The 12,502-nt window shown below is 43.4% G+C and overlaps 1 protein-coding gene across 1 annotated transcript; it reads right to left on the bottom strand.

Moving 5' to 3' along the window:
• Positions 1-427: 427 nt before the first annotated feature.
• On the bottom strand, positions 428-12,353 carry slc47a1 (solute carrier family 47 member 1). The gene is made up of 17 exons (XM_037118891.1): positions 12,099-12,353; positions 11,682-11,783; positions 9,523-9,591; positions 9,264-9,412; positions 8,033-8,075; positions 7,737-7,781; positions 7,028-7,125; positions 6,371-6,468; positions 6,155-6,268; positions 5,792-5,859; positions 4,998-5,106; positions 4,716-4,791; positions 4,564-4,633; positions 4,337-4,469; positions 2,157-2,251; positions 1,622-1,726; positions 428-1,488 (listed from the first exon to the last, which is right to left on the bottom strand). Exons 1-17 carry the CDS (start codon positions 12,309-12,311, stop codon positions 1,114-1,116), a joined length of 1,962 nt encoding a protein of 653 aa, XP_036974786.1. The 5' UTR covers positions 12,312-12,353; the 3' UTR covers positions 428-1,113.
• Positions 12,354-12,502: the final 149 nt, after the last annotated feature.

The following is a 12,502-nucleotide window of genomic DNA, read 5'->3' as shown; positions in this document are numbered from 1 at the left end:
GCAGTGACGTCTGTTTACTGAAGGGCAGAGGCCTTGGATGTCCCTTAAGAGGCAGTGGCTGAACCATTGTTTAATCATGAATCACCAAATAGCCTTCCATAACAACTTGACAACAGCCTGAGTCTTTTGCGCTAAAAAAAATAGTATGAAATCTTTTAATAGAACGGTGGTTGCAACAGTCCTCCCCTCACGGTGGTGCTTTTATTCACTGAAATCTGCAAACCTTCGTGACGATAGAATATGGCGAAATTTCAGTCTGGGTTTGGTGCCTCTTCTGTTTATTCAGTTTCATTACCAATGTGTGTCTGATGACGTGGAAGTCTTGTTAAATAAGACTAGCCTACACGCCAGCAGCATTTTTTATACTGTTTGTACAAGTTGTTTTTATTGATCACAGTGCTATCGTATGGCACTACATGGAAAAACACTGGCCATAGATGTGCAGTAAAAAAAATTTTAAAAAAAAAAAAGAAAAGAAAATATAATAACTAGCTTATTATTAGTGAATCACCTCTGCCCTGAAATAATCCAGAGCGGAGTCACAGTGATACAGGAAGACAATGCAGTAATAGCCTTCTCATGTAGCTATACTGTGTATTACATATTTACATGGATGCATGTAAATTTCACATCAGATATTTACAGACAATCTTAAAGTTAAAACACGCAAAAAAAAGAATCATTTAAAGTCGGTAAGAAAGAAAATATATCACAGTTCAAAACGGAAATCAAGACAATAATAGGTGCAAAAATTTAAAAGCTATCTGTAGGGAAACATCTGTTCCTCGATGCCCGCGTGGTCTCGTAGTGAGGGGTTTTATGATGCATCTTGCAGTCCCAGTTGAGCATCTCAGGCTGAGCAGGTTGAAACACGAGCTTGTTCATCCTGCCAGTCTCGTTTGATGCTGCTCCCAGCTTCCTGTGGATTTGCTCAGCAGCACAGCAGAGCCCATTTCAGGCCATAGCTTTACAAAGTGACAACCCAAGACTATGAGCGGACTATTAAAAAGACAGCTATTCGACACTTTCCTCTCTACAGAGGAGATCTAAAGCGTCAGTGTGTGAGGTGTGTGTTCAGCCACTAGATGCCTACATTCAGAGGTCAGGGACAGCTCAGAGGTTCGTGGTCAGGTCCAGTGAAACCAGCGGCGCGAGAGTGGAGTCATTGGACCAGCTCTGGGTGAAGTTGGCTCGGCTCTCAGCAGTGTGTGCCGGGATAGGAAATGCAAAATGGAAAGCGATACCTACGACCAAAAGGAGAACCATGACCACTAAGGTGAGTCCTCGACGCAAGATGAGGTGATTGACAGGGAGCCCCGCTTTGGGTTTGGTATTTGAAGTGTTTTTGTTCTTTTCGCCATCCCCCTCAGCACCACCTGCATTTGCGTTTTTGCCCTCGGCCTCGTGGGCTGCTTTCAGCTCCTGATCCTGGGTGTGGACTGGACTGTAGCCGGGTGCTCCAGAGGCTTCCTGACTGTCCAGCTGGGCCTTCAGGGTGCAAAAAATCTGCTGTTAATCATTATGTGAGTAACCCAAGTATAGAAAAAAAAAAAACTAAAAAGTGAGGACAGCCTGCTCTAATACACACCACATGCTGTTTACATGTAGTGTAGGCACTTACTGCATTAGGGCAGTCAAGGAAGTCGGACACCATCGCTTCAGTCAGCACTGTGCTAGCAGGACGTGTTGGTATCAGCATTACTTTCTTTCCAGCTCGCAACTGAGCCTAAAAACACATCAGAATGAGGTTCATGAGACACATAATAATAACTGGCGTGTTTATATTCATGTAGAACAGAGCACAGTCTGAGTCACAATCCAAAAACAAATATATAATGCAAAATAATGTAAAGTAATGCAATCAACACATGTTTTTCAGTTCATTTTTAAAGAAAAATAACAGAAATGTGACAAAACAAAGAGATTTTTGATTGACATGACTTTTGCTGAAAAACTGAAGCAAAACAGAATTTAAATGCCGCCTATATTTAAATGGCACGAGGAAAATGTTGCAGGAGTGACAAAATTAACTGACAAGATTGGCCCCTAAATGAAACTCAAACAAAAACAAAATTCTTCCCATTACATTCCTGTCCTTGATGCTTTTTGGAAAGGTCTGGTTTGTAATGGTTTAAAGTACAATAAGAGCATCCTACCTTGTGTGTGACTTTCTTCCAATTGAGTTTGAAGATAATAACCAGGAAGAAACCCGTCTGGATGAAAACACAAATGAGGAGACCCAGCCACAGGCCTAACAAGAGGGACAAAACGCAAACGCATTAAAGAAATATCTACTGTGTATTCACATCATACATACAAGCTAATTAAAATGTCGATATAGACAAACAAACAACTGTGTATACTTAACATTTATGACAATATGGTGATGCTTGCACCTACAGGCACAGCAAAATGCTAAAGTCAGCATGCTAACTTGCTCTCATTGGCAGTGATGCTTGTGTTCACCACAGTCACTATATCAATTTATGCCATTCGTTTTTCAGGTCATGTGGTCATAAGCAAAAAGACAGTTGTGCTATGATGTTGGTGCGGGTCACAATATCAACATATGTCTGTTGAATTTTACGGAAGTGCATCAGAACCAAACCAGCACATTTCTAAGTACATTCCTTTAATTGATCAGCTAAAAATTCAAAATTCAAATTTTAAAAAATCCAATAAACAGAAAAATGCTGAATATCAGATCTAATATCCATCCATCCATTATCTGTACACATTATATGTACGCCGCTTAATCCTCTGCAGGGTCGCGGGGGGGCTGGAGCCTATCCCAGCTGACTTAGGGCGAAGGCAGGGGACACCCTGGACAGCCAGAGTACCCGGTGAAAACCCACGCTTGCACAGGGAGAAAACACAAACTCCACACAGAAAGATCCCAGGCGTCCTAACCGGGATGCGAACGGGGGATCTTCTAGCTGTGAGGATTCTTTTAAGACTTTTACTCAAGTACTGTTCGTACGGGCGTTCATTTTTACTAAAGTAACATTCTAAGACGATATCTTTACTTATTCAAGTGTGGCTTTTGGGTACACTGTTTAAAAACAGTCAGGTTAAACTTATGTCCAACAGCTTCACATTAAGGTTTCTTAAGTTCGTCATGGGTCAGCGAAGGAAGTATAGATACAAGCAGGAACATACGCACCCCTTAAGGTCAGATTTTTGACGCGCGTGTGTGTGTGTGTGTGTGTGTGTGTGTGTGTGTGTGTGTGTGTGCGTGTGCGTGTGCGCGTGCGCGTGTGCGTGCCTGCATTTATCACAGCATGCACACTTGGAGTGGACAGCAAAGATCCACTCCGGCAGGGGGTAAATGGTAGGCTGCAGGGAAGGAAATTAAGGACTGTCTGGTGCAGCAGTGGGTTTGTGGGTTTAATTAATGAACCTGGATTTAAATAGAGACACACTACCTCATCTCTGACATCTGCTGGCACAGTTCAGAGGTGCTAGTCATTGGAAGTAGCGCATACAAGAAATATTTCTGATTGATTCTGACCTGCTGTGCCCCTGTAGATCCTTTGAAATTGGCTTAATGCCCTCTCTGCACATTTTTTCTCATTTAGTGTTGATACCGCGGCTGTACTGTTGGGGGTGCTGGCCAACTGGTTTGCTGTGCACTTGCATGCAGATAAAGTAAGGAGAGTTTGTTGGCAGCGACTGTGAGTGCATGTGTGTATGTGTGCATGGTTGTGTAGTGATAGTTCACAATTCCTTTCTTTTACTTTCTTGCTGCACAGACCTCAAATGGTATTTTGCGATCCCAGTATTGCCGTTTTAAATCTGATTGCATGCGTTGGTATTTTACGATAAAACAATAAAGTGGTCATTTAGTTGTATTTTCATCACATGTATCTGTTAACCTGAATATGGAAGCTAGTCTCAGGGCGACCCGGATTTAGGTGTAGCTTAACATCCCAGCCTTGTCATCACACTGAGGTTAACCAGTTAGATAATCTTTTACTGGGTGGTTCACCTATTCAGTTTTTATGTGAACTCGGTATTTCTGCGGCAATCAACACAAGAAGGAGTTATGCTTAAGAACAAAGGTTACTGATGAGATTCACAATCTTGACAACACCACTTGACTTTAGGTTGTGGCATGATGTGCACCACAGCCATCGATTAAGACATGATGAGACAAGGGGAAGACTAGTTTTCAAGTGTCAGATAGAAAGAAAAAAAAATCTATTTCCGATAGCTGGGGTTGTGAACATTTTCAGACATGAAAAACTGGGATCCCAATCCAAAACAGGATGGTGTAAGATCACAGGGATAGCAGGCTTGCTTAATTTTTGGTCTGCAGAAAACGTGAACGCATTACCTAGTGTTCTGAGCTTGGCAGCAAACATCAGCGCTATTCCGATTGGCAAACCAATACAGTAGTAAGACACCAGATTGGACAGGGCGCCGATTTTCTGCATCCCAGCTCCCACAAGTATCCCTGTACAAACACACTGAAAACACACAAACAGATTGAAGGAAAGAAAATTCATTTAACAAGAGTAAGCAACTTTGTGGGCTATAAACAAAAGTTCTGGAATAACCTACCAGAACTGCGTCAAAGAACTGCAGAAACATGTAGATTGTGATGTTCTTTGAGACAATCGCCACAATGTCCCTGCAGACAGGAGAAAACTATCATCAGTAACATAGCTGCCTTCAATGGTAGAGGAATGACTGTGTGTTGGTCTGAAACTCACTCATCAGATGTAAATATGTAGCCCAAGATGGATTTGGTGCTACCGACGGCAATACCCTGTACTATTCCAAGTACCCCTATAACAAAGACATTACGCAAGGGGTAATAAGTGAGAAGTTGAAATCAAAGTATTTCTATCTTTTTTCTGTGTTCAAGCGTTTCAATACAATAATTAGAGTGTTTTACTGAATAAGTAGAAAATCACCTGCTGACTGATAGATCATTAGCTTAATGATGCATTTTTGTGTTTTCAAGTCTAAATGTATGCATGTTCACACAGTACCTGATAGAACCAGGGCCACTTTGCAGGTGAGTATGGCCCTGTTGGTGTTTCCGGCTCCCAGGGCATTCCCAACACGTACACAGGTAGCTGCATGGATACCTAGAGGGAACTGCAAAGGACCCCGTATTACACAGCTGTCTTAAAGAAATCGTTTGGAATACCGATCAGCTTTCTCTCTGAGAGTATGATGATAAGATCAATGTCATGTATTTTGTGAAATACACCGTGGAGCCAGGAGGCAGTTAGCTTAGTTTAGCTCAAAGAATGGAAGCAAGGGGAAACAGCCTGGGACTCTGCAAAGTTGAAAAGTTATCCTGCCAGCAAATCTAATGCTCGCTAATTAGTCGTCTCACTTGTTAAACCTACACACACTATACACAAAGAGAAACCTGAAGGCATCAGTTTGTGATTTTTGGGGGGAGGCGTAACCCTAACCTTAGCCCTAACCCTTTATCTGTCTGTCCATCCTTTGACTGCAGAGTTTCTCTAGCAATAGACATGGTGGAGATGAGAAAAGTCACTGCCCAAGAAGCGGTTTGTGAGCTATAGGTGTCGGCAGTCGTATTTTTTAACTTTGGAGGAAGCCAGGCTATCCATATGCCCCCTGGCTCCAGTCGTAATGCTAAGCTAAGCTAATCCTCCCCTGCATCTAGGTCTGTATTCAGTATATAGAGAAGAGGATGGTATCAATCTTCTCATCTCTGCTTAGATAAATGAATTTCCAATACGATTAATTATTGTTAGACAACAGTATTTCTATAAATATTCAAGTGAACACATGAGATGAACCATACCATATATATTATGGTTCCTACTTCATTCATCACATGCTGAGCAGCAAGATCCACCTCGCCAAGTATACCTGATACGACAAAGGTCAGATTGAGACATGTACAAAGACTTTTTGACCATGGCTTAAAGTGTCATCAGCTTCAACAATCAGCAAATTTCACAAGGCATGCAGCTCTTTATGTTAATCTGAGACGTCAGTTGTCCTCAGCAAGTTTAAACTATCTCGATGTAATTTGTTGATGTGGGGAAAATGTTCCTGCAATACTGGACAAATGCTAGGAGGAAATATGTGTATTTTATGTGACAACTGTCAACTGAATATATTTCACAGATTTAACATCAAGCGTGTGATAAACAACACTCACCAGCAAGGAAACCGCCAGTCTCCCAGATCCACCACTCTAGACAGGTCATGAAAGCACTGGGAACAGCCAGCTTCATAAAGGAGTCCCAGTCCTGCAGACAGTCAATGGACCAGCCTGCAGAGTTAGGTTCGGGTTATATTCATTACCGCCTTTAGAGGGTGACAGTTTTCATGAGCACTGAACTGGCCATTTCATTTATTCATGTATGTAACTCACCTCCCCATGTCCGCTGATGGAGCTTCTTCCATCTGATGTAGCCGTACAGCAGCAGGCAGATGGCGATCTGAGAGAGGCTGTTGGCAAGTGCTGAACCACTGCGAACACACATGACGGAACATGTTTTTATATTAGTGGGATGCCTAGTTACCGTCGACGCTGACTGGGACACCATCCCTTCATCTCTATAGTCAAAAGGGGGTCAGTATCAAAACACTGGTTGGAGCACGCTTGATGTCTAAGGTTCTAAGAATGAGGGGCAAGCAGGAGTCCACTCTTGATATGAGCGGAAAGGGACAGACCTGACCCGACCACAGAGACCTTACTGGTCTACTCGTCTGCCTGTTGAATCAAATGTTTGTCCAGCTGGACCTCTCTCCTCCTATCCTGCCCTACACTGCCTCCATCTCTAAATAAAGTACAAGAACAATAAATATCACTATACTGCAGACTCTATTCTTGCAAAAAAAAAAAAAACATGTTCTTCTTGGATTAAAATGCATGTAAGTTTCTGACCTACTGTCCTTTTCTTTCCAAACCCCTGGCTTTGGATCAACCCGCAGCCCTCTCCTATGTGGAGCAACACTGAAGTGATTTAGAGAGTGAGAGGAGCATTTCGTTTAGGATAGGAGAGGAGGAGCAGAAGGACACACTCACATGACACCCAAATCGAGGCTGAAGATCAAGATGTAGTTCGCCGCCAAGTTAAAAATGTTGGCTGCTGCTGCCGTGTACATCTGAGGCAGAATGATGCCCTGACAGACAAAAACACACAAAATCAACAATTAGCAAAGTTACTGGTCAGTAGTTTTCATACAGGTTCTGGACATACAAACCAAATGTAGGAAAAAGACATTTCACTATTTTGGTTGAGTGTGCCAACATTAGGATGAAAAACAAAGTACAGCCGAGGCTCAAAAGGAACGTTGACCAAAGTTTTAGACAAATTCAAATATTAAAACGGGAAAAGTTAAATGGTCACCACACCCTGAGAGGGAACACAAATGAATCACCTCGCAAAGCTTTGCCTTGTGAGGCAGATGGATCTGAGAAATCATGTGATTAAGTCCATCTCGCCAGGCTTCAAGCTTTGTCCTTGTGGACGTTGCCTATAAAGACTGTTGAACCGATCAGCAGCCTGTGAGAAACGCCTAGCGTCTGTGGTCTTGGTTTCGATGTGATGACCAGCAGGAGACACAACTGTTTCTTTGAAAATAGCGGCTGCTCAAGATGTGAAGTCATTCTTTCTGGGGTTTTTTGATCAGTGGAGTGTCACTATTCCCTGAATTTGCTTTGTGAAAATTGCAGTCCATTTATTGTGGCAGGGGTTCCATGCAGTGCACCTGTTCCCCTGTTTTAGACTCACTTGGTTCTGGAGGTAGGCAACTTGCAGCTGGTGGAGGAAAATGGCCTGTAGCAAGGAGAAGAAAAGTGAATTTTTCAATTCCATAACTCCCTGTTTTGTTGCTTTGCTTTGTTTTGCATTTCTTGATCTTGAATACAGAACATACAGTATGTCCTAATGTGCTCATTCAGTAGCAGTAAGTGCAGAATATTGCATTATACGACATGCATTGCATTAAGCAGAAAACATTTTGTCCCATGGGAGACCACACCATATCTTTTCAGACTCTGGGGAGGGTTTTGGTTCAGTGCACTTACAGGAATAGCAGGTAGAAACACCATCACGTAGAGGTGGGCAATTCTGAGGGGGAGGCAAACAGGGTGATATCAATTTAATAGAGCAAACACAGACAATAATTCACTTTCACCTCAGACAGGGCCCGCTTTCTTCTAGTGTGCTGCACTGAAACTGTGCCTGTGCCACTGACTGTCAAATTAGATAGATTAAATTAGATTAGATTAAATTTTGCTCACTTTCTACCGGAAACTTTAAAGGTATATTCTTTTAGAATTCGAAGGTTGATCCAAAAACATGGGGGGGCAGCATATCACTAGAGGGACCGGCAACCGTTAGCGGGTTAGCTCAGTTGTGTTGTGCAGAGCTATGGTTGGTACTCAGTTGTATACGGTGAATGGTCCTATTCGACTACTGTTCTAATCCATATTTTTGGCAAGAACCACTCATTAATATCAGCAACTTTGAACGTATACTCAAGTGCAATTTCCTGGGCTGGTAATCATGAGATTATGAGACAGGAAGACCAAGGGTTACTTCTGCTGCAGAGGATAAATCCGTTAGAGTCACCAGACTAGGAAACTGCCAAGTAAACAGCACCTCAGATTAGAGCCCACATAAATGCAGCAGCAGACAAATCTCAAAATCAGCTGTTCAGGTCTTCATGGTCGAATTGCTGCAAAGAAGTCACTACTGAGGGAGAACAACAAGAAGAAGAGAACGGCTTGGGCCAAGAAAAACAAGGGATGGAGATTAGACCAGCGGAAACCCAGACTTTGGTCTGGGGTGTCCAAATTTGAGATTTTTGGTTCCACCTGCTGGGTCTTTGTAGGACGCAATGTGAGCAGATGGTTTCTGCATGTGTGGTTCCTACAGTGAAGTGCTTAACCAGCATGGCTACCACAGCATCCTGCAGCGCCATGCCATCCCATCTTGTTTGTGCATAGCGGGACCATCTTTTGTTTTTCAACAGTACAAAGACTCCGAACGCATCTCCAGGAATTTTAATGGCTAACAGACCTGAATGTAAGCACATCAACTTAGAGTTGCTCAAATGATGATAACACACACGTTGACCAGGTATGATACCATACATGGACCATTTAGATGTCCGTAGTACTGCTGATAAAGACCATGACACTAAAGATAAAGATGTACATGGGTTAAACAGCCTGATAGCAGTTTGCCTAGAACAGGGCACACACACACACACTTACTGCACACAGTATGTAAGGTAGTCATCAGTCGGTTTACCTCGCCACCTCATCCTCTTGGTGCAGGAGGAGCAGTAAGTTGTAAGAGTTGATGAGGATACCCCAACAGGGCAGACAAAACAGCAGCAGGATCAGCGAGCTCTTCTGGAGGATCACTCCCACCTGTTTCAGGTTCTTACCGCCATATGTCTGCAAAATAGAAAGGACGACTGAATCTGGTAACGTGGGTTCACAGTTTAAAACTCCTAGTAGGTACAGTAACAGTGACACTAAGGTCACAGATAATGCGGTTTACTCACCTGAGAGATGAGCGTGTCACAAGCCAAAGCAAGGCCATGGCCTGCTGCAGTTGTGGTCGTGTTAATGGTCTGAGAATCAGTCACACACACACACAAAAAAAACCTTAAAGTTAGACTTCCGTTATGAAACTTAACTGTTCACTTTATCGTCCATAACTCTCAAGTACATGAATGTGTATCTATTGACACCTCACAGGGGGACCCAAACCCGAGAACACGCTGCACCTACTCCTCAGCTGTTTCAGCGACGAATGCGACTGTGGTTCTGTAGTTCATGGAAACTGTTTGGCATATAAGGACGAGACTGATTCCAAGAAAAAGCAGCGCAGCAGACACTGCATGGCCACATGTATCAACACTGGAGGCCAGGTGCAGCAAGGGGTGAAAGAGCTCATGGCTGAGCAATAGGTAGTCCTTATGTAGCGGAGAGGCTCCTGCTGCGTGTCAAGCAAAGTAGGTTATTGGAAGAATTACTGCACAGTTCTCTGGTGGGGGGAAGCCAGAAAAAGCCTGATCTAACTTACAATCTGTGATGCTCCGTTAAAAGTGAAATTACGGCACTGTGATTGTTACTCAGGCAAAAGCAATAAGTACAATCAGGAAAATGTACTTTAGATATTAAAGTAAAACTCAATGCAAGCAGACAATATTATTACTCAAGCTTTTACATAAAAGCAGGATTTTGCTATTGCAATTGGTTGAGGTAGAGCCTGACTTAACAGTTTTGTAGGACTGCAGCTAGTGGTTTAAATTTGACAGGAGGACACTGGAGGAAGCTATTTCTGTAGTCTCTCCAAAATCAAGATAGAGGACTGTGGTCACTTGTTCCCTGGAGATATGACGCTGATCCTGGATCTCAACCAACACAGTGCATGCAGGGCAGCTGAAGAGGTTACAGCAGGTGGTCCGACCAGGAAACTTGTTTACCATCACAGATTTTAGGGTCATCCAACAAAATCCCAACTCAAAATCTAATTGTCTAAATGTCGTCACTCGCCTGCCATAGTGACCTGGAGTGTCTCGCCTTTTGAAGATTAACAAAAGAGATTCCAGAGATTCAGGATTCTGTGGGATTCATGGGATGACTGGTGGGTTTGGTTTAACCCATGTGCTTTTTTCGACTACTGTTTCAGTTGTGCGTGTGCGACACACACACACCCTGACCTCGCAGTCTGTTTGCTCCCCTGTCTGTTAATCAGGTTTAATTTCCTGGATGTGTCCAGACCCATGTTGCCAGAAGCTTACAGTAAAGCTCTGCTAAGTTCTTGATTTTAACACAGAAAGAAATGTTTCCCCGTGATTTGAAAGGGTCAATACACCAGATCACACGGAGAATCAAAACTGCAGTGTGCAGCTCGGAGTGCAAGGGAGCCATTTCCCACACACACTTCTCTACCAAGACAACTTTATACTATTTGTCCAGCCCCAAATGGCAAACTGCCAATGCAAATTAGTGTGAAAAGGGTTCACAAACCAAAGAGGGACATACATTTTTTGTCCAAATTGTCCCATCAAACTGGGACTGACGCTGTCTATCTGCATCAATCCCATGTAACTAATTATGTTTTTTATTCTTTCTGTCTTTTTGCTCTACGTGTTTCTATTGCTGGGCTACAGTCTTGCAAATGACTCCATTCACCTACCAGAATAAAACTTGATCCTGCAGGACATGTTTCATTCATTCAGCGTTAAGTGTGTTAATCTTACATTGCCCCTGAGGAAGAATAAATTCACATTGCTTCACCTCTCTTTGGTGTTCCTGAGTCAGTTTAGAATTCTAAATTCCCTCTGTTTGCGCTGTTGCACAACAGCTGTACCATTTTTGTTGTTTTCCTTGTCTGCACCCCATGTGACATGGCAGGTGCTGAGGTGCATGTCTTTTCTTTCCTTTCATCCTTTTCTCAGAGTTCCTTTAAATTTGCACAAAATGAGCATCAGGACCACATCACTTACCAAACTCTGAAGACCTGCGCTGTATCATACAGATTCTAATGCATAAAGGCGAACCACCATCATGACGAAAAAGCACACACACACAAACAACCACTGAGCAGCTGCAGTAGAAGTAGTTGAGCAAGCAGAAGGAGTTATGATGGTGGTTTTCCTTTTTCGTGGCATCAGGTAAAATCAGGGAGTCTCCAAAGAAGTAAATATAGTACCACTGAGGCGAGAGCGTATCCAGCCAGTGCTGCATTTCCAATGCGACCACAGAATATGCTGATAACAAAAGACAGGAGAAAGTTCAGAATCCGAGACAGCAGCTGCAGAGACACACAAAAAGAGTGATCAGGTGAAACTGGTGCATACTGCTCCAAGTGTTGGTTCAGCAGGTCAGCAAAGTTTTGAGTTTAAGAGCGGTGTCATGGAATCACCAGTCACAGGCAGGTTTGCGCTTAGACTATAATCACTGCTTTATTTCACCTATTGCCTGCTGTATGTTCAGAACTGGTGACGGAGTTTTACTCTATTACAGTGCACATTCAAGAGTAAAGGAATACACTATTCAAATGAATGAGGCACTTTATGAATAGCATACCAACACCCCCACACCAGCACTTCAACTTTCCCCTACTCACCAATGGGCCCGTGAGCCGTAAGACTTGGTAGAGTTCCTCTCTGTAGACCAGCGGTATCCAACGTCTAACGCACGCACACCGAAACAGTTTGGAGCTGACCGCCGCCGCTGCCTCGTCTCCCTCAACCCCTGCTGTCTTGGCAATGAACTCCCCAGCAACGGGCCCTGAACCCGGTGAGGGGTGTGCAGGTTCTGGGGAACCCAGCTTCTCCATTCAAACACAGAACAAGAAGACAGAGGGGAAAAAGAAGGGAGAGAAGCCAAGGGACGAGGGAGGGAGGGCGGGAGGAAGGGAGGGGAAGAGAGAGCAAGGGTAAGAGGGGCAGTCGGAGTTCAGAAATACGACGCATGCACTTCTTCAAAGTTATTGATTAAATAATGTGGTTCAGAGGAGGCAGGAGGTGA

The sequence above is a fragment of the Acanthopagrus latus genome, chromosome 13 (assembly GCF_904848185.1).
Source record: "Acanthopagrus latus isolate v.2019 chromosome 13, fAcaLat1.1, whole genome shotgun sequence".
In the NCBI taxonomy this organism is placed as follows: Eukaryota; Metazoa; Chordata; class Actinopteri; order Spariformes; family Sparidae; genus Acanthopagrus; species Acanthopagrus latus.
The sequence above is the reverse complement of the archived record's forward strand: the minus strand, read 5'-3'. Positions and strand labels throughout refer to the sequence as shown.